The sequence below is a fragment of the Mauremys reevesii genome, linkage group 11 (assembly GCF_016161935.1).
Source record: "Mauremys reevesii isolate NIE-2019 linkage group 11, ASM1616193v1, whole genome shotgun sequence".
Classification (NCBI taxonomy): Eukaryota; Metazoa; Chordata; order Testudines; family Geoemydidae; genus Mauremys; species Mauremys reevesii.
In genome coordinates, this window is record NC_052633.1 from 75,339,129 (window position 1) to 75,360,014 (window position 20,886).

At 68.9% G+C, this 20,886-nt stretch overlaps 1 protein-coding gene across 1 annotated transcript; it reads right to left on the minus strand.

Annotated features, from left to right (window-relative positions):
- Positions 1 to 363: 363 nt before the first annotated feature.
- On the minus strand, positions 364 to 16,488 carry IHH (Indian hedgehog signaling molecule). Its single transcript, XM_039493650.1, has 3 exons — positions 15,743 to 16,488; positions 6,828 to 7,089; positions 364 to 1,748 (listed from the first exon to the last, which is right to left on the minus strand). The coding sequence occupies exons 1-3, from the start codon at positions 16,043 to 16,045 to the stop codon at positions 1,087 to 1,089; spliced, it is 1,227 nt and encodes a 408-aa protein (XP_039349584.1). The 5' UTR covers positions 16,046 to 16,488; the 3' UTR covers positions 364 to 1,086.
- Between the last annotated feature and the right edge of the window lie 4,398 nt (positions 16,489 to 20,886).

The window sequence follows — 20,886 nt, forward strand, 5'->3', positions numbered from 1 at the left end:
CGCGGGGGGGGGGGGCTCCCGTCACGAGGGGACCAGCCATGACTTACCCTGTGGGTGGGGGGGCCTGGCAGCCAGTTCAGAGCCGGGGGGGCACCTGTGAGCGTGAATGGCACAGATGGGGGGACAGGGAGAGGTGGGCGAATTAAGAGTCGGCACCAGTAATATTAGGGGGGCTCTCCACCCCCCCACCCCCCCTGCTCACCTCTGGCTAAGAGGCACCATCCCCTGGGGCTGCATCCCAGGTCGCACCCAGTCACTGCCCAGCCCTGCCCACGATGTCGCCCTCTGCCAACGCACCATGCACACCGTGGGCAGGAACCCCCCCAGGGCACGAGCCCCCCGGTGCCCCCTCCCCTGCTCATAGCCCAGCTCCCCCCCAGCCGCAGGGCTGGCCCGTCCCTGGGGGCACTCTGCTTCCACCTGGCGTATGGGGCTGCCCTGCCGGCCGGGGGTGTCTGCTGGCGGCCTGGCTGGGCACGGAGCCGCTCTGGCACTCAGGGTGCGTCGGGCAGCTCAGATCTCTCCTCTGCCGCCCTCCCGCCCTGCTGCAGGCTGAGGCCAGCGCTGGCAGCGTCAGGGGAGGGATGGGGGCCCCGATACGCCGTGCCCTGCCCCCCCGTGCTAGGCACAGTCCCCACCCCTCACCCCGGCATGGGGGGCTCCCGCCTGGCCCCTCCTTCCCCGGAACTTGGTCATTAGCGAATCACGCACAAAAATAGCAGCATGTAGATCCAGCTGGGGCGCCCCTCCTGCAGCCCCCCGGCCCTGGGCCACTTGGCAGAGCCCAGGCTGGCAGGGAGCTGGGGCAGCCCTGGTGCCAGCAGCAGAGGGGGGCAGACGGGCGTCCAGGCCTCCCAGAGCAGCTGGGGACGCAAGCCGGGTCCCCCAGCCCCAGGCCGGCGGCTCCGCCAGGGTCTGTGTGGTGCCGCCCAGCCACGCTGGCACACGGGATCCGGGCCCACTCTGGCCGGGCCCTGCCCAGGCCCAGCGGCCCCACTTCCTAGGGCAGGCGGCATTCAGAGCGTGGCTGGCTCCTCTTCCCAGGCAGAGCGGCCCAACGGCCACCCCTCCTCTCCCCGGCAGCCCTCAGCTCTCGAACTGGGCCGTCCCCAGCGGGTGGAAGCTCTCGGGGGCCAGCAGCAGCCGGCCCAGGCGGTACAGCAGCCCCGAGTACCAGTGCACGCCCTCCGGCTGGGTCCTGTGCCCGCCCGCCAGGCTGTGGTAGAGCCGGAGCGGCCAGAACGCCAGCTGCGCCAGCCACTGCTCCTGCACCAGGGCGAAGCAGGAGGCCACCACGTCGTCCACCACCAGGGTCCCGTGGCGGGTGAGGGGGGCGTAGGCCCCGAAGTCTGTCTGGGTGGAGACATCCACCACCCTGGCCGGCCGCAGGCTCGTCCCCACCGCTGCCACCAGCACGTAGTGTCCGGGCCGCACATGGCTGGCGAAGGTGGCCTGGAAGCGGGCAGCGGGCGCCGTGGAGTTCTCGGCCACGAAGAGCAGGTGGGCAGGGGTCAGGGCCAGGCGACGTGGCGGCTCCCGGGTCTCGATCACGTGGAAAGTGGTCGGCGCCGACGCCTCCTTGTCCAGGAAGGCCAGGAAGTCGCTGTAGGTGGCCCGGCCCTGCTCGTCCATAGCCAGCACCCGCTGCCCCGGGCGCAGCGCCCACAGAGGGGTCCTCGCCCCACCCTCCAGCGTCGCCAGGGCCCGGGCAGGGAAGCAGCCGCCCGTCTTCGCTGCCGCCGAATGCTCTAGAGGGAACGAGAGAGGACAGGCCGGTTACCCTGCAGATCCCTGGCACCCTTCACCTGGCGGGCAATGCAGCCACCTCTGGGGTGGGGCGTAGGGGCCGTTTATACAGGGACCCCCCCGGTGCTGAGATGTGGCTGCTTCTGGGGTGGGACCTGCCTCAACCCAACAGCCAGAGCAAAAATGCCACACACACCCCCCGTTTACCCCACATTCCCTGTAACACCAGTACCCTGCACCCCCCCATGCACCTCAACGCCCTTCACACCCCACGATAACACCCAATAACCTACCCGCCCCCCCAGCTCACAATCCCATCCTGCCCCCACAACTCTCCATTTGTACCCCATGACGCCCCCCCACTGGGCCCCCACCTGCAGCCCCATCCCCCCCAGCTGTGGGGTCCCAGGCACCCCGAGGAGCACTGAGTGTGGGGTGTCCCTGTGGGGCCTGTCGCCCCTCTGCCCTCACAGCCGGAAAGCTGCTCCTGGCCCCAGCAGGCTGGCTTGGGGTCGGAGCCAGAGCTGGGGGGGGGCGTCTGCAGCTCCTGCGGCTGGAGCCCGGGCAGGTGAGGGTGGCGTCCCCAATGCCAGTCCCCAGGTGAGTGCGCCCCAGCCTGTGCCCACAAGCCTGGCCGGCCCGCGGCCACCAACCCCCTGGGGGGGACATCCCCGGGGGCCGGCCTAGCCCCTGCGCGGCCCCTGCCAAAGTGGGGGGTTGGGGCAGTGACACGCTGGGGCCCCCCAGGGGGCTGGGGCAGGTGGCAGAGCCGAGCGTGGGGCTCTGACCGCAGCAGCTGGGCCAGAGCCGGGTGCCCGGGGAGGGGATGGGCACTGGGGGGTCCAAGGGCCGGGTGCCCGGGAGCGGGGAGGGGCTGGGGGTCCAAGGGCCGGGTGCCCAGGGCAGGGGTGCTGGGGTCCAAGGGCCGGGTGCCCGGGAGCAGGGGGTGCTGGGGGGTCCAAGGGCCGGGTGCCCGGGAGGGGGTCGCTGGGGGTCCAAGGGCCGGGAGCGGGGGCGCTGGGGGTCCAAGGGCCAGGTGCCCGGGAGTGGGGGGGTGCTGGGGGTCCAAGGGCCGGGTGCCCGGGGAGCAGGGGTGCTGGGGGTCCAAGGGCCGGGTGCCCGGGAGCAGGGGGTGCTGGGGGTCCAAGGGCCGGGTGCCCGGGAGCGGGGGGTGCTGGGGGTCCAAGGGCCGGGTGCCCGGGAGCGGGGGTGCTGGGGTCCAAGGCGGGTGCCCGGGAGCGGGGGTGCCGGGTGCCCGGGAGCGGGGGTGCTGGGGTCCAAGGGCCGGGTGCCCGGGAGGGTGCTGGGGGTCCAAGGGCCGGGTGCCCGGGAGCGGGGGTGCTGGGGGTCCAAGGGCCGGGTGGGGGGGGGACGCTCAGGCACACTCATGCAGGAGCTTTGCCTCTCAGCAGACATGGGCTTTGATTTCTTTAAAAATAGACATCTGCCCCCCGTGCAACACACAGCCCCTGCCCAGCCCCCAGCCCCTCCTGTCCGGCAGTCCCGGGCTTCCTCACCCCTGCCCCACCTGCTCCCACCCCTCACTGCCCCCATCTGCTTCTCTCTTCTCTTTCACCCACCCTCCCCGCTCCTCCTGCCCCTGCCCCCAGCACCTCCTAGCCCCTCTCCCGGCTCCTGCCCCTGCCCTGTACCTCCCCCTGCTCCTCCTGCCCCCACAGCCCCAGAACCTCCTGCCCCGCCCTGCACAGCTCCACTCAAACTCCTGCCCCCATGTGACCCTCATCCAGATAGAGCCTCCTGCCCCCCACTCCCAGCCACCTGCAGCCCCCCCCCAGACTCCCCCCTGGCATTCCCCGCCCAGGCCAGCAGAGGGAGATTGGGAGCCGGGGGGGCCTGACCCCGCTCGCCGGGGCCCCAACCCTGCACTGGCGGCTGATCGAGAAAAGCACCAAACTCCAGGGCAAAGCCTTTTATTTCCCACAGTTGCAGATTCAGCCCCCGAAGGCCCCGCCGGGAGCCCCCCCCAATCCTGCCTGCCGGGCCCCTTGGCACTGCCTGGCCTGGCTCAGTGCCAGCGGGGGACCAATGGGGAGAATTTCAATCCAATGGGGGGAGAAAGCCCCAGCAGGGGGATGGATCCGGCCACGGACCGTCCCTGGGGGCAGAGCCCCAAACCTGGGCACATTAACACCGGCCCAGGCACCTCCTGCCAGCTGGGCCCCAAGGGAGCCGCTCTGATCCTGCCCGACAGAGAGACTCCCCCAGCCCATCGGGGGGGGGGCACAGAGGAGCAGGGGTCACTGGGGCGGACATGGAGAGCAGGTGTTCGGGGCAGGGCAGAGGGAGGTGATGGGGGTGTTAAGGCAGGTGGGGGGGATGGAACCGGTGTCGGGGCATCGGGGGTGGGCGTTCGGGCAGGCGGGGGGGTGGAACCGGTGTGGGGGCATTGGGGTGGGCGTTCGGGCAGGCGGGGACGGAACCAGTGTCGGGGCATCAGGGGTGGGCGTTCGGGCAGGCAGGGGACGGAACCAATGTCGGGCATCGGGGTGGGCGTTCGGGGCAGGGCAGAGGAACGTGATGGGGGTGTTAAGGCAGGCGGGGAGACAGAACCAGTATGGGGTGCATCGGGGTGGGCATCGGGGCAGGGCAGAGGAGGTGATGAGGGGTGTTTGGGGCAGGCGGGGATGGAGCCGGTGTGGGGCATCGGGGTGGGTGTTCGGGCAGGGCAGAGGGGAGGTGATGGGGGGTGTTCGGGGCAGGCGGGGGGGTGGAACCGGTGTGGGGGCATCGGGGGGGGCATTCGGGGCGGGCGCGATACACAGAAGAGGCCCCGTGGGCACAGCCCAGCTGCCCCCGACGTGGCGCTGAGGATGGGGAGCCGCCCCCCGCAGCCCGCGCCCGGTCCAGCCACGTGGCAGACACAGGGGGGGTCCCAAAGATCATGGCGGGGGCCTGGAGCCCGGGGGACCCAGCCACATATGGAGCTCCCTGGCCAGCCCCACTCGGTGCCCAGGTGCCAGGTCCTGCCATTGTCCGGGGCCCTGCCCCTCTCTGCCCTCGCTCCAGGGGGGCCCTCGCTCCAGGGGGGGCCCCTCTCTGCCCTCGCTCCAGGGGGGCCCTCGCTCCGGGGGGCCCCTCTCTGCCCTCGCTCCAGGGGGGCCCTCGCTCCGGGGGGGGCCCTCTCTGCCCTCGCTCCAGGGGGCCCAGGGGTGCCCATCCTGCCGGGGCCGGGGCCGCCGGTCAGCGCGGGGGCCCCGGCTGTGTCCGAGCACGTGAGGCTGATGGATCCAGGCTAAGGGGTCAGGCCGGGGGGGGGGGGGGGGGCCTAGCAAACGTCCCTGCCCAGCAGCCAGAGCCTCCAGGCTGGGCGAGCCCCGGGCGCCTCCCGTCCCGCTACTGGGCAAAGCTCAGCGAGAAGAGGCCACGGTCAACGCCCGCTCGCCCGGCCCGGAGCCCCGGGGCCAACCCGCCTGCGCTCTGGGGCACCTCCTGGGGGGCTCGCTGCCCTCTGCTGGGGGGAATCAGAACTGCGCCCCATGCACCACAGACCCGGCACTGCCCGCAGGGCCGCTTCTCCCCGGGCACCGATGGCAGGGCCTGTGCCGGCCGCCCGTGCGGGTCCCACGGCCAGGCAGCGCAGGGGCCACAGCCGCGCCCCAAGGCAACGGCTACAGGCAAAGCAGGTGATGACGCCTCACTCCCAAACCCAGCCCTGCCGGTGCCCCTCACTCCCGACCCGCAGCCCCCCGCTAGCCCAGCCCTGGGCTCCCCCCAGCTCTGCCGGTGCCCCTCACTCCCGACCCACAGCCCCCCGTTAGCCCAGCCCTGGGCTCCCCCCAGCCCTGCCGGTGCCCCTCACTCCCGACCCGCAGCCCCCGCTAGCCCAGCCCTGGGCTCCCCCCCGCCCTGCCGGTGCCCCTCACTCCCGACCCGCAGCCCCTGCTAGCCCAGCCCGGGGGTCCCCGCCCTGCCGGTGCCCCTCACTCCTGACCGCAGCCCCCTGCTAGCCCAGCCCTGGGCTCCCTCCGGCCCTGCCGGTGCCCCTCACTCCCGACCCGCAGCCCCCCGCTAGCCCAGCCCTGGGCTCCCCCCGGCCCTGCCGGTGCCCCTCACTCCCGACTCGCAGCCCCCCGTTAGCCCAGCCATGGGTCCCCACAGCCCGGCCGGGGGCCCGCCCTCCTGGCCCGCACCCCCACCTATCCCAGCCCTGGGCTCCTCCCCGCCCTGCCGGTGCCCCTCACTCCTGACCCGCAGCCCCTGCTAGCCCAGCCCTGGGCTCTCCCCGACCCTGCCAGTGCCCCTCACTCCCGACCCGCAGCCCCCTGCTCGCCCAGCCCTGGGCTCCCCACATACAGCCCTGCTGGTGCCCCTCACTCCCGACCTGCAGCCCCTGCTAGCCCAGCCCAGTTTCCCTCCTGAGCAGACATTGCCAAGCTGGGATGTTTCAAGATGCCATGTCTGAGCTCTATCCCGAGCTGTTTGTTATCACCCCAGAGCAACCAGCCCCTGCCTCCCATCTCCCCACTGCCAGGGAGCTGCTGTCTTCCCTGCACAGTGGGGGGGGAGCAGGAGAGATGGGATGGGGGAGACTCAAATGGGGTGGGCAGGTGAGTTGCCGTGCGGCTTCTGATGTTTGGGCAGAGGAAGCAGGGGTGGGGGCGGGGGCGGGGGTGGGGGCAGAGCCTGGGGTGGAATAAGTGTGTGGGGGAGACGGCGGTGGATGGGTTGGGGGGTTCAGGTGGGGATGGGATGGGGGGGGGGCTTGGAGCCCGGGGCCAGGGTACGCTGGGTAGCACAGCCCGGGGGAGCGGGATGCAGGGCAGGCAGAGTGATGGGGGGAGTTGGGCGGGGGCAGGGCTGTTGGGAAGCTATGGATGGAGTGGGTGAGTGCAGGGTGGGGTGGGTGCTCATGGTGAGGAGGGCCCTGGAGTGGGGGGTGGGCGAGGGAGGGGACCAGGGGGTTCAGAGGAGTTGGGCCTGTGGTGCCAGTGCCAGGGCTGGTGCCAGCCGAGCAGTTGCCCCCGGCTCTGTGCCCTGGGGTACCATGGCCACATGCCCGCGAGCAGCGCCCCGCCCCGCCCGGCCCTACCGGCCCCGCCCCGCCCGGCCCCCGGCCCTACCGGACTTGACGGAGCCGTGGACGTGGGCCTTGGACTCGTAGTAGACCCAGTCGAAGCCGGCCTCCACAGCCAGGCGTGCCAGCAGGCCGTACTTGTTGCGGTCCCGGTCGGAGGTGGTGATGTCCACGGCTCGGCCCTCGTAGTGCAGCGACTCCTCCGAGTGGTGCCCGTCCTCGTCCCAGCCCTCCGTCACCCGCAGCTTCACGCCCGGCCACTGGTTCATCACGGAGATGGCCAGGGAGTTCAGGCGGTCCTTGCAGCGCTGCGGGCAAGGGGCAGCATTAGTGCAAAGCCGGGGGCAGCCCGAAGTGGGGGGCAGGACAGAGCAGGGGGGGCAGGGCAGAGCGGGGGGGCAGGGCAGAATGGGGGGGCAGGACAGATCGGGGGCAGGGCAAAATGGGGGTCAGGACAGAGCGGGGGCAGGGCAGAATGGGGTCAGGACAGAGCGGGGGGGCAGGGCAGAATGGGGGGGCAGGACAGAGCGGGGTGGGGGTATCAGCCTGTTACCCTGAACCCCAGGACATTGCTGGGAGCCAAAGAGGCTGTACATGGGGCAGCAGGGCCCGACCCCTGCCAGAGGGTTCCTCCTCCCTCTGCCCCATACTGCAAAGCCAGCCTCTGCTGCCCCCTGCTGTGTGTGGGGCGATCCCCCATGCCCCGCACAGCGTACCCTGAGCTAGCCCCCCACCTGTAAGTCCAGCCCCTCCCCCATCACAGCCCCCGCTCTGCAGCCAGCAGCGACTGGCCAGGGCTCCCATGGGATGCAGACACGCCACTCCCCAGAGCCAGCAGCCCCTGCCCGCTTGCTCCACTGGGGCAGAGGGACACAGGCCTTGCTAGATGGGATCAGAGCCCGGGTCCGCCTGTCTGTGCCGGTGCCTAACGCAGATGCTGCAGGGGAAGGTGTGGGAGCCCTGCAGGAGCAGATGGAGATAATCTGCCCCCCTCCCACAGATTGGCTGAAGCCCCGAAGCAGGAGGGGCAACAGCCCTGCCAGAATTTATTTAAATGACTCTGGGGAGCCCTGTAGCTGCAGAAATGTCCCCTTTATGGAGCTTGTTAAGTTCTTGGCCCCAGTGACCTCCTGTGGCAGTGAGTTCCACAGGCTAATGAGACGTAAAAAAACTATTTCCTCGTGTACTGATTTTGCCTTCCCCACTTTTTGGTGTCAGCCAAGTGCCCTTGTTTTGTTCCCTGAGACGGGGAGAACAGAGATGCTGAGCTCCCGTCTTGCCCAGCCAGTCCTATCACGGCCCCTCCTCCGCTCCTGCCTGTGGGCACAAGCTCCGTTCTCGTCACCCTCCCGAGAGCCCTGCAGCGGTGCGATGCCCCGGGGGAGACGGGGGAGCAGTGCCGCACGCAGTGACTGGATGCCCTGGGCGCCCCCGGAGCAGGAAGATGGGTGGTGATGAATAGCCCCGGGATGATAACTGGGATGTTCCAAGCTGGCCCCCAGGACTGCGGCTGAGGCTTCTACGCTCAGGTTAGTTGTGAGCTCGGGAAGATCCAAACCCAGCGCAGGGAAAGGTTGGACAGGGCAGCACCCCGGGCTCCAGCTGGTGCCTCAGGCTGGGCATTCAGAGCCTGGCACTGGGTTCTCCCCCTGGGGCTCTCCCAGGCCCCCCCGGCCCTACCCCTCCCATGACACCGCCCTTGGGCTGAGACGGGAGTTTGCTGCAGGGGCGGACGGGGTGAGCGCGGTGATGGGAAGTGGGGAGGGGGCTCCCCAGCCACAGGTCTAGGGTCACTACAAAAACTAACGTCCCCCCCCCCGGTTACTCACCCCTTCTTGTCATCGGTTGGAAATGGGCCACCCTGGTTACATGGGCCTCGTTACCACGGCAGAAGTGATGTTTGCTCCCTTGCTATTCACTGCTGAGAACAGCCCACGGCCACCTGAACTGAACTGTCCCGTTAGCACTGACCCCCCTCGGAACGGCGACCCCCATCTCTTCATGGCTGTGTCTGTCCCTCCCTCCCGGCACCCGGGGAAGTGGCTCTGGCCCACGAAAGCTTCCGCCCCAATAACTGTGCTAGTCTCTAAGGTGCCCCAAGGCCTCCTCACTGACTAACCCGGCCACCGCCCTGAAACCAGGCAAAGTCTCCAATGTGCGGGGGGGGGGCACAGTGCTGGGGGGCCCTTCCTGATGCAGAGGGAGGGGGTGGGGGAAGGGGGCCTTTGCCCCAGAGAGGTTCCTCTCTGCCATCCCCCCTCCCCCAGCTGGGTGCAGTCTCGGTGTCTGGGCCAGCCGGAGATAAGACAGGGAAGGGATTTGACAAACACAATTCATGGGGGGGGGGGGTGAGGCTTTGTCCCCATGAATCACTTACCTGATGCCGCCCAGGCACATGGCACCACGGCGTGAGTGGCACCAGCCTGCCTGGGAGCAGGGCCACCGTGCCCCCCTCAGCCCCCTGGCCATGCAGCCCGGCCACCCCCAGAGACACCGCTCCTGGCCGGGGGGGGGGGGGGAGGCTGGCACTGCGCCCCCGGGCACTGGTCTGAGTCCAGCTCGCAGCAGCCAGCAGGAGGGGGAGGCTGTTCTGCCGCGTGGACCCACAGCAGCCCTGCTCCCCACCCCGCCCCAGCTGCACCGAGATCCTCCCGGGCAGGGGGTGCTCATGTGGGGGGCCCCTAATCCCAGCCCCAGGCCGGGCTGCCTCCCTGGAGCCTAGAGCATCACGCACTGTAACTGGGCTCGCCCCGACCCCTTCCCTAGCCAGTCAACGGCATCTGGCCAGGACGCCCCCCACTATCCCCCCCACATGGAGCCCCAGAGCTCAGCCTGCACATAGCCCCCAGCCCAGCCCATCCTCGGAGCGGCCAGACACACACAGACACAGGACAGGCGAGAGGAAAAGTGGGGAACAATTGTAGCAGGGGCCGGGCCCATAAACGTCTGTGCAATGGGAGTGGGTGGGGCCCAGCAAAGCCCCACATGGCCCTGCCGGGCCTGCACACGCCAGCACACGCAGACACGGCATGTTAGCCTCCTCCCGGCGGTGGATCCCCGCAGCGCATTAAAGCTGCCCCCTGTGCTTACAGATCCCCAGCAAGCTCCAGGCCTGTTCCTCGCCCCCTCTCAGCCCTTCCTCCCGGGGCAGATCTGGCCATCAGGTTATGTCCTGCTTCTCCTGGCTCAATCCCTCCTGACTGCGTAGGACCCTCACGCCGAGGAGCCGAGTCCTGGGCCAGGGCCCCTGTGCTACGTGCTGCATGGGCAGAAAGACGCAGGGTCCTCGCTGGGATTCTCAGCTCCTCACAGTTTAGCATCAGCTGGAATCCCCCAGGCAGCCCCAGCCGTGCCCCCTGCATGACAATTCCCCATCCATGGGGCGCACTGTCCCAGGTGAAGGGGACATGGCGCACAGGGCAGGTGTCAGGGGAAGGGGGCTCAGACCCCGGCCTGTCCCACCCCGGCTACCCAGGCCCGGCTGCGTGGGCACACGCCAGGAGGGGGCGTGCAGGGGGCAGCTGGGAGGGCAAAGTGCTGCTCTGCCAGTGCCAGCTCTGGCCAGCAGGTGTCACTGCAGTGCCAGAGTCCGCACAGCCGAGTGCCTGGGCACGGGGCACAGATCGCAGCCCCCCACCCCACCCCCCATGGGCACGGGATGGTCCCCGGCGGCCTGAGCCGGCCCAGCGGGGGGCCGCATCGAGGACCCGGCCCGGGGACATTGAGCACAAAGTGAGGTCGCTGCAGCTGACAGGAATCGGGGGTCGGACCTGGCCCGGTGACAATCCCCAGGGCACGGTGCAGGGGCTCATGCCACGCTGCTGCCTTGAGCTCAGAAATCAGGGCCTGGCCAGGGCAGCACAGGTCGTGGGGAGGGGCAAAGGTGCCCAAGAGGTGGGAGAGACAGAAATCCCTCCATGCCAGTGGGCACCCCACAGCCTGGCCAGCGTCCACCCCACAGCCTGGCCAGTGTCCACACGGCTCCATGTAGAGTGGGATCTGCCCCGGCCCGGTGCCGAGTCTTCAGTGGGAGCAGAGCTCCCCCCACCGACTCAGGCCATCGCCATGGTGACAGGAGGCAGCCACACACTCGGATCACGATGGGTAGAGAGAGATCCCAGAGACTGGCACACAGAGCTGGGCACAGAGACAGGCTCAGGCCCTGCCCCTGACTGCAGCAGGGCTGCCAGGTGCTTGCATCGCTGCCTGGCATGGTGAGGGCTGGGAAGGGCACAGCAAGAACCCATCCTGGGCTCAGTTTGCCCAGTGCCGTGAGCAGCCACCCGAGGAATCACTGGCAGGGGAGTCAGAACCTCTTTACACAGTGCCCAGCTGGCCTGTGGAACTCCCTGCCACAAGGAGCCGGCGTGGGCAACGGCATGGCTGCGCAGCGCAGGAGTAACTCTGCAGCTAAGGACACGAGCGACAGGGTGGATCCAGTCTCCAGCCAGGGACATTACGGGCAGTGCCCTGAACCATCGGCTGGAGACAGGCTGCTGGCCTAGGCAGGTGCCCGGGGCTCTCAGAGGAGCTGGTGCCCTCCACACAGCAGCTGCTCTCAGGCAGGAGTGGCAGCCAACGCCCTGTCTTGGGTTTGCAGCCTTTGTGGCTTGGGACCTCGGCGAGCCGGAGGGGGAGCCGGAGGGAGATCACAGCTTGGAGACGCCCGGAGAGACCCTGGCCCACAGGACAGGTAAGCAGGCTCACTCACTAGGACGGACCAGCTCCCCCAGGGCGAGGAGCCAGCACTGACCAGTGGTCGTGCCCAGCTGCTCGGGGCTCCCAGCTTAGTTCTGTGCCAAGTTTGGCGGCCCCAGCAGAGGCCGAGGGCTGAACGGGGCCTTGGAGAGGGAGCGCCCCTCCCGTAGGGTGCTCCTGCTGGCAGGGCGCTTGGCACTGGGCACATATGCTGTGCCTGCCTGGCACCTTCAGCTCCCAACAGTCACTCACAAGCAAGCCCAGGTGGGACCGGCTCCCAGGGGGAGCCCCGAGATGGCAGGGCCAGGCTGAGCCCCCCCCCAACACACACACAGGGAGAGCAGCCAGCAGCCCCACCCTGCATGGGGACCAAGGCCCTGGCATGCCCATGTTGGGGGGGGAGGTGTCAGTGGCATTTCCTCAGCAGGGCAGCCTGCCCAGGCACTGCCAGCCCCACGGTGCAGGGGGGTGAGGAGCCACCCGGGAGGGGGCAGCACGCTGGGTCTGCAGGCCGGTGGAGCTGGGCATGAGACTGGCCTGTAGGGCACCATGGGGGGGCACCTGAGACATTCCTCTGCCCAGCAAGGGTGGAGAGGGGCCAGCTCTGTGGGAGGGGAAAGGTGGGGCCTTCTCTCAGCGCCTGCCAGCAGGCCCAGCGCAGAGCAAACAGACGCAGATTCTTGAGGCAGATGAACCGATAAGGGGAGGCGGGGAGCAGCCCTGGCCCCCCCGGCCAGCATCTCCCAGCACCACCCGGACGCCCAGACCCTTGGACTTGGGGAAAACAGGTTCTGAGGTGAGTCAACAGCAGTAAAAGCCAGTGAGGCGAGGGAGAGGGGTTGCATGGGAGTGGGTCCCGTCCCCTCCCCCAGCCGTCCTGGCAGCATGGAACCTGCACCTTGAGCCGCCTGGGGCCCTCCCCCCGGGGGGCACTGGGAAGACTGGGGAAGTTTGCCCTGAGGGTGCTGGGAGTCCTGGTGCCATTGGCTGGCAGCCCCCTGCTCCCCCAGCCAGGTGTCCCTATATCTTGGCCACCAGGCTCCCACCAGGGCCAGGCCAGCGAGGGCCCAGCCCCCGGGGCAGCAGGGCACTTTCGGGTGTAATGTCTGGGCTGTGGGGTGCTGAGAGGCTCCGGTCGGGGCCCCACTGTGCACACGGTGAGAAGAGAGTGTGACACTGGGATTACCTGAGACCGGTTCTGTCCTGCCTGTTGCAGCGAGACAGACATAGGGCTCACAGTTGGGACATGGGGGCGCCGGCTCTGATCTGGCCCCAGGGCAGGGGACTGGCTTGCTTAGGGGGACAGGGATGGGGACCGGGCCATTCCCCTTTAGGGGGCATCGGCTGGCTCCCATCTGGCCCCAGGGTGGGGACCGGCTGGCTCAGGAAGGCAGGGAATAGGACACGGGGCCTTTCCCCTCCAGGGGCCCCAGACTCTAATCTGGCCCCAGGCTGGGGACCGGCTGGCTCAGGGGGTGGAAATGGGGCCCGGGGCCTTTCCCCTCCAGCGGGTGCTGGCTCTGATCCAGCAGCTGGCATTGGTGACCCATATGACAGTCAGTGCTAGCTGTGAAGTGCTTTGGGCTCCCAGCCCACCCCCCAGCTGGCACTAACTGCCCCGGCTGGCAGCCTCAGCAGGGAGGTCCAAGCAGGCCAGGCAGGAGCAGCATGGAGTGCAGGGGCTGTCCCGGGCGGCACTATCCAGGGCTCCAGTCGCCAGTGATGTCACACTGCCCTACAGTCACTTCCTGGAGTTCTCGTGTCCTCACACACACCAAGGCCGGAGTCCACTGACCCTCCGGTTTCCCAGCCTCCTGTGCTCAGCCCAGGGCCCGCTAGTCATTCCCCCGCCAGCCAGGAACCCACGGGCCCAGGGCGGCCAGCGCCTGCCTCCAGCCCTGGGACCCAGAGAAATTCACCTGGGCTGTAAATCAGTGCAGACTGCTGGGACCAGGCTCCTTATCTGCATTCCTGAAAGCCGCAGGCATTCTCCTTGCCCACACCGAAACGCAGGGTAACCTTCGTCCCGGAGCCACCCTCCCCTGGCCCAGGCCGCCTCTGCTGGCTTCCAGGTGGAATTTACGACAGGCCATTGTCCCCTACGTTAGACACGGCCTCGCCCGGCTAGGGTCAGTAACTTCCAAACACTCCACCCCAGAAAGCAACCAACCGCTCCCCCAGCTCCCAGAGGCAGGGGAAACTGAGGCACAGAGAGGGTGAAGGGGCTTGGACAATGCTGCGCAGCGAGCTGCCTGCTCTGAGTGAAGGCTGTGCCTGCTAGGCCGCTCTGCCCAGGGCTCTGGGTACATTAATCCCCTCCCCATGGAGAGGGCTACGTTCTGCTTTGCCACCCTGGGCAATGCCCGTCTGCGATGCTGATGGAGCCCTGCAAGGCCACTGCCCCCACCTCTGCTGCCATCCCAGGCTCTCAGCCCATGGACAGAGGCCAGATGGGGGGTGCGGTGCCTGAGCCCTCCCCTCCTCACCCCATTCTCAGGCCCTGAGCAAAGGGGCCTGCCCGGCCGAGCCAAGCGCCCAGATGTGCCCGGAGCCTTCGTGGGAAGCTGCCAGCTGCCTGCTCTGCTCCCCGTAGGCCCAAGTCACTCATGCCAACAAGGGCTGCTGGAGCCCTACGGAGCCCACGCAGCCACCTCCTCCGCCCGGTCCCCCGCGGGCAGCGCCAGCAGGGACCAGGCTGTGGTCTCACAGCCCAGCCGAGGGGACAGAGGACCCGGCCATTGAGCAATCAAGGGTCAGTCTGTGCTGGGGTCGCTGACAAGGGTCACGCCAGCCGCCCCCCTTTCCTGGTCCCTCCACAGCTCGGCTCTGTGCTGCTCTGGGACAGCACCACAACCCCCCAGCAGCTCTGCTCCCCCTGGCACTGGGTCCCAGGCACCCTCTGCTGCCCCCCCCAGCACTGGGTCCCAGGCACCTCTGCTGCAGCACTGGGTCCCAGGCACCCTCTGCTGCCCCCCCCAGCACTGGGTCCCAGGCACCCTCTGCTGCTCCCCCCAGCACTGGGTCCCAGGCACCCTCTGCTGCCCCCCCCCAGCACTGGGTCCCAGGCACCCTCTGCTGCCCCCCCAGCACTGGGTCCCAGGCACCCTCCACTGCCCCCCCCAGCACTGGGTCCCAGGCACCCCCCCCCACTGCAGCACTGAGTCTCAGACACCCTCTGCTGCCCCCCAGCACTGAGTCCCAGGCACCCTCTGCTGCCCCCCTCCCAGCATTGGGTCCAGGCACACACCCCCTACTGCAGCACTGAGTCTCAGACACCCTCCACTGCCCCACCCCAGCACTGGGTCCCAGGCACCCTCCACTGCCCCCCCAGCACTGGGTCCCAGGCACCCTCCACTGCCCCCCCCCCAGCACTGGGTCCCAGGCACACACCCCCACACTGCAGCGCTGAGTCTCAGACACCCTCTGCTGCCCCCCAGCACTGGGCCCTAGGCACCCTCCTGTGCCACCCCCCCAGCACTGGGGCCCCGGGGCTCTGGAGATTTCAGACACGGAACCCTACCCCCAGTCAGTGCCAAGGAACTGCCCAGCTGGGGGCCTCCCCGGGCGGGCAGGGGGTGCCACTGCCCACCCCCTCCCGCTCCCGACTCCCTCCTGGCGGGCTGGGGCAGCGGCTTGCTCCCAGGAAGCCCCTCGTGACTCAGAGCATCCTGTGGCTGCTGGGGACCGGCTGTGAACTCGCCACCTCCCGCGCCTCGGACTGGTGCTGGCGGGCGCGGGGCCGCAGCCGGAGACCCGGAGCGCACGCTGCCCGGCAGGTGACCGGACGAGCCGCGCCGCGCGCCCTGATCCCCGCAGCTCCTCTCCGCGGCCTGGGGGCCCGCGGCAGCGCTGCCGCCCCGCGCCGCCGGTCACTGCAGGGGAAGGTCCCCGGGTTCGGTGGAAGGGCAGCCGGGCCCGGGAGAACAGAGGAGACCCCCGCCGCGCACCGGGGATCCGGCTGGAGAGGGACCCGGCGGGCGGACAGGTGCCGGCAGCCGAGGGTCACCGCAGCGGGCAGCTATCCGGGGAGGAAGCATCTGCTCGGGCCATTGCTCTACCTCGCACCGCGGGGCACTTCCCGGCCTCCCTCCCTGCCAGCACCTGAGCGCGGGCCCCCGGAGAGCCCCGCGCCCCGCCGGCCGGGGTGGAACGTCCCCCGGGGCCCGGCATGGCTGGCCCCAGCGGAGGGGAGAGCAGGGCTCCCCCGGAGAGGGAGGGCTGCGGGACACGGGGCCCAGGAGCCCGGCATGGCCCGGGCCGTACCTGGGTCATGAGGCGATCGGCTCCCGTGTTCTCCTCGTCCTTGAAGATGATGTCGGGGTTGTAGTTGGGGGTCAGCTCCTTAAAGCGCTCCGAGTTCCGGGCGATCTTGCCCTCGTACCTGCCGCTGGCGCCCAGGGTTTTCTCGGGCACGTTGGGGCTGAACTGCTTGTAAGCCAGCGGGATGAGCTTCCTGGGGGGCCGCCGGCGGCTGCCCACCACCCGGCCCGGCCCGCAGCCCCGCACTGCCGGGGCCAGCAGCAGCGCGCACCCGCTCAGCAGCAGCAGGAGCCGGGCCAGCTTCATGGCAGGGGAGCCCGGTGGCAGCGGGGACGCTGGGCTGCTCCGCCGGGGCGGGGAGGCGGGCGACAGGGGCGTCCTCAGCCCGGGAGCCCCTCAGGCTCGGCCGGGGTGTTCGCCGTGCCCCAGGGGGGTCGCCATCCAGTGCGTAAAGGTGGCCGTGTGCCGGGCAGGTGCTGCCGTGCGCCCCGCTGCTGCTGGCCGGCGCCGAGGGCTGGCCGCCTGCTCTGAGCTCTCCTGCCCGGCCGCCTCCAATAAATAGCGAAGGGCCGTTTGTTTTGGCAGCGGGGCGGCTGCTGCGGGGCCGGGGCCCGGCTGCCCGGAGTCCCCGCGGTTTGCGCTCTGGTGGTCAGGGCGGCGGTGGCTGCAGGGGCTGGAGCTGGAGCCGGAGCCGCTGCTGCCTCCACTCCCAGGGCACGAGTGAGAGGGGAAATTGAAGAGATCCGGGATCGGGAACCGCCAGGACCGCACCCTGCCCATGTCCCAGCCTCCCAGCTCCCTCCCTCCGCCTCCCGCGGAACCTGCCATGGGCCGCCGGCAGCCTCCTCCCCCTGCCAGGAGCGCCGCTGGCCGGAGCCCACCCCACCGGCCGGGGAGGCTCCCCGCTCCACCCGCCCCTGAGGGCGAGCCCCGGTAGGCAGCTGCCCCCACCCCGCCAACGAGAGCGAAGCCACAGGGCTCCCTCCCGCCGGGAGCCAGCCCTGCTCTGGGGGCCCCAGCTCCCAGCCCACCCGGGCGACTTCGACAGGTGTCAACAAAACACACGTGGAGGGGCCCTGAGCCCGTCACAGCGGGTGCCCCCCGCCCAGGAACCCTGCAGCCCGAGCAGGTGCCCCCACTCCTGGGCTCGATTTGCTCACTCGCTCGGGGTCCCTGGGCAGAGCAGGCGAAGATGCCACCTCCAGTCCTGCTCGCCCTGATTCAGGGCGGATACCAGGTGCCCCAGCGGCGGGGGGGATCAAACAGAGCAGGGAGGCAGCTGGTTGAAATTTAACCACAATATTCTCGGTCTCTATTGTTTGGAGGGAGGCCCAATATTTCCACAACAGGATTATGGGATCTGATTAACTCACTGAGACAACAATGCGGGGCTGGGATGGGCTTCCCCTTCCAGCTGCCAATAGGGGAAAGTAAACACAACACCCTGATTTCACTACCCAGGCCAGGGGCCGGCCCCCTGGCTCTGCACTGGGGAGGGCACCCGGCCCCTCTCCCCTCAACCAGCTTCATCTCCCCAGCTGGGCCAGCTCCTTTGGATGGCCTCCGCCCCGTGCCACAGCCCTTCCAGGGGTGGGCTGGCTAGGCGGGGCGGGTCCCAGAGGGCAGAGGAGTGGCCTGCCATGCCCAGAGGGGTGCCACGCTGGCCCTGGGGGCACCATGCTGCAGGGGAGCAGCCGGGGGGCTCATTCTGGGGACCTCAAGCCCACGGGCGCAGCCAGAAGCACCTGCTGAGTTGGGATGCCCAGCTTGAGAGGCCTGGGGCCGGATTTCCAGAGGTGCTGGTACTGCTGGCTCCCAAGGCTGCTCCTTCCCACTCCCTGGTGCCCGTCCCCTCGGGGAAGCAGGACCAGGGCCGCCAGCTGTGCACCAAGAATCAGCAGCCGCTTATTAACCAACACGCCATGGCCTCCATGAGCCCTGCCAGCCAAGCCCCCCATAGTGCCACACGGGAAAGCGCCAGGTGACACCCCCCAACTCCCCAGTTAGCCCCCTGCATCTCCCTGGCAGGGACCCCTCAGGGATGGGCTCCTGGGAGCTTGGCACAGACAGACAGAGGGGAGGGCTCGGGGCTGCTTGGGAGGCATTTTCCAGGCCATTAAGGGGCATGACAGGGGCCTCATCCCACTCCACCCGCCTCTCCGGGGCTTCGCGGCAGGGCAATGCGGGGAGTGCTGGGCTGGGCTGGGCTGGGCTGGGCAGGGACAGGAGACTGGTCTAGATCGGCCCTCGGCTGGTCCGGCCTGCAGCATCGGCCGTGATCTCTCCCCTCCAGCCCAGAGACACCTTCTCCAGCTGGTGGATAACCCACTCCCAGGATGCCCGGGGACGCCCCTCAACCCTGCTCGTGGCGCCACGACGCCCAGGTACACCCCCAACCCCACTCGTGGCGCCACGACGCCCACCAACACCCACCAACCCCACTCACATCGCCACGATGCCCAGGTATGTCCACCAACCCCACTCCCGGCACCACAACGCCCAGGTACGGCCCCCAACCCCGCTCACAGCGCCACGACACCCAGGTATGCCCCCAACCCCGCTCATGGCGCCATGATGCCCAGGATCGTCCACCAACCCCGCTCGCAGCACCACAATGCCCAGGTACGTCCACCAACCCTGCTCGTGGTGCCACGACGCCCAGGTACACCCCCAAACCCACTCATGGCACCACGATGCCCACCAACACCCCCCAACCCTGCTCGCATTGCATAACACCCAGGTACGCCCCCCAACCCCTCTCATGGCGCCATGATGCCCAGGTACGTCCACCAACCCCACTCGCGGAGCCACAACACCCAGGTACGTCCACCAACCCTGCTCGTGGTGCCACGATGCCCACGTACGCCCCTCAACCCCACTCACAGCGCCACAACGCCAAAGTACGTCACCAACCCCACTCGCAGCACCACGACACCCAGGTATGTCCACCAACCTCCTTCACGGCGCCACAACGCTCACATATGCCCCCAACCCCGCTCGCAGCGCCACGACGCCCAAGTACTCCCCCAACACCGCTCATGGCACCACAACACCCAGGTACATCACCAACCCCGCTCGCAGCGCCACGACGCCCGGGTATGCCCCCAACCCCGCTAGCAGCGCCACGACACCCAGGTATGCCCCCAACCCCGCTCACGGTGCCGTACCACGATGCCCACCACCCCCCCAACCCTGCTCATGGCACCACTACACCCAGGTACATCACCAACCCCGCTCGCAGCGCCACGACGCCTGGGTATGTCCACCAACCTCCTTCACGGCGCCACGGCGCCACGAAGCCCAGGTATGTCACCAACCCCGCTCGCAGCGCCACGACGCCCGGGTAGGCCCCCAACCCCGCTCGCAGCGCCATGACGCCCGGGTATGCCCCCAACCCCGCTCGCAGCGCCACGACGCCCGGGTATGCCCCCAACCCCGCTAGCAGCGCCACGACACCCAGGTATGCCCCCAACCCCGCTCACGGTGCCACGACACCCGGGTATGCCCCCAACCCCGCTAGCAGCGCCACGATGCCCAGGTATGCCCCCAACCCCGCTCACGGTGCCACGACACCCGGGTATGCCCCCAACCCCGCTAGCAGCACCACGATGCCCGGGTATGCCCCCCAACCCCGCTCACGGTGCCACGACACCCCCCAACCCTGCTCGTGGCACCACAACACCCACATACGCCCAACCCGTTCACAGCACCACGATGCCCCCCAACCCCACCCGCGGTGCCACAACACCCACATACGCCCCCCAACTCCGCTCACAGCACCACAACACCCGGGTACTCCTCCCAACCCCACTCACAGCACCACAACACCCGGGTACTCCTCCCAACCCCACTTGCGGTACCACGATGCCCACCACCCCCCCAACCCTGCTCATGGCACCACTACACCCAGGTATGCCCCCAACACTGCTCACAGCGCCATGACGCTCACGTAGGCCTCCCAACCCCGCTTGTGGCACCACGACGCCCACGTACGCCCCCCAACCCCGCTCGCGGCACCACGACGCCCACGTACGCCCCCCAACCCCGCTCACACACAATATCTACATACGCCCCACCACCCACAGGCACCACAAAGCCCACTGACACCCCCCTCACAGTGCCATGACACCCACATACGTTCCCCCCGCACCCTGCAGCACCACAACACCCACGTACGTCCCCCTCCACTCATGACTCTGTGTCACTTGGTCACAGATCTGTTTCCATCCCACAACTACCACTGGGGTTGCCCTGGAGGCCTCTGCCTGACCCATGGGCATCCGATGCCACGAAGCATCAGCCTTTAGTCCAGGTGAGTGCTGCAGCTCACCCCCACCCACAGGCTCCCCAAACCGTCTGGATCACTAACAAACAACCAGCAAGTGAGTACAGTCCCCCGCCTTACTGGGCCCCTCAACCCCCCCCAGCCCATCAGTATCTCATGGAGCGCCCCACACCATCAGAGCTGGGAGGGAGGGTTGAGGGGCCCAGCTTGCAGCTAGGCACTGGGCTGGGACTGAGGAGACCACGTGGGGGACCAAGGGCCCTGATCTCGGTCGGGGTCTGGGCAGCGCCTGGCATGACGGGGCCCTGATCTCGGTCATGGTCTGGGCAGCGCCTGGCACGACGGGCCCTGATCTCGGTCATGGTCTGGGCAGCGCCCGGCACGACGGGGCCCTGATCTCGGTCGGGGTCTGGGCAGCGCCCGGCACGACGGGGCCCTGATCTCGGTCGGGGTCTGGGCAGCGCCCGGCACGACGGGGCCCTGATCTCGGTTGGGGTCTGGGCAGCGCCCGGCACGACGGGGCCCTGATCTCGGTCGGGGTCTGGGCAGCATCCAGCACAATGGGACCTTGATCTTGGTTGGGGTCTGTTTGGCAGGGAGGGATGGCTCAGTGGTTTGAGCCTTAGCCTGCTAAACCCAGGGGTGCAAGTTCAATCCTTGAGGGGGCCATTTAGGGATCTGGGGCAAAATTGTCTGGGGGTTGGTCCTGCTTTGAGCAGGGGGTTGGACCAGCTACCTCCTGAGGTCCCTTCCAACCCTGGTATTCCATGATTCAGCACCCAGCCCGATGGGGTCCTGATCTCGGTCGGGACCTGTGCAGTGCCCAGCCCAGTGGGGCCCCCATAAGCCCTACTGTTAATAC

Bases quoted from the DNA above. Each gene is read 5' to 3' on its own strand.
- IHH (XM_039493650.1), bottom strand. From the start codon at position 16,045: ATGAAGCTGGCCCGGCTCCTGCTGCTGCTGAGCGGGTGCGCGCTGCTG. The intron at 7,090-15,742 runs GTACGGCCCGGG...CCTTGCCCGCAG, and splicing joins CCGATCGCCTCATGACCCAG to CGCTGCAAGGACCGCCTGAA. The intron at 1,749-6,827 runs GTAGGGCCGGGG...CGTTCCCTCTAG, and splicing joins CCACGGCTCCGTCAAGTCCG to AGCATTCGGCGGCAGCGAAG.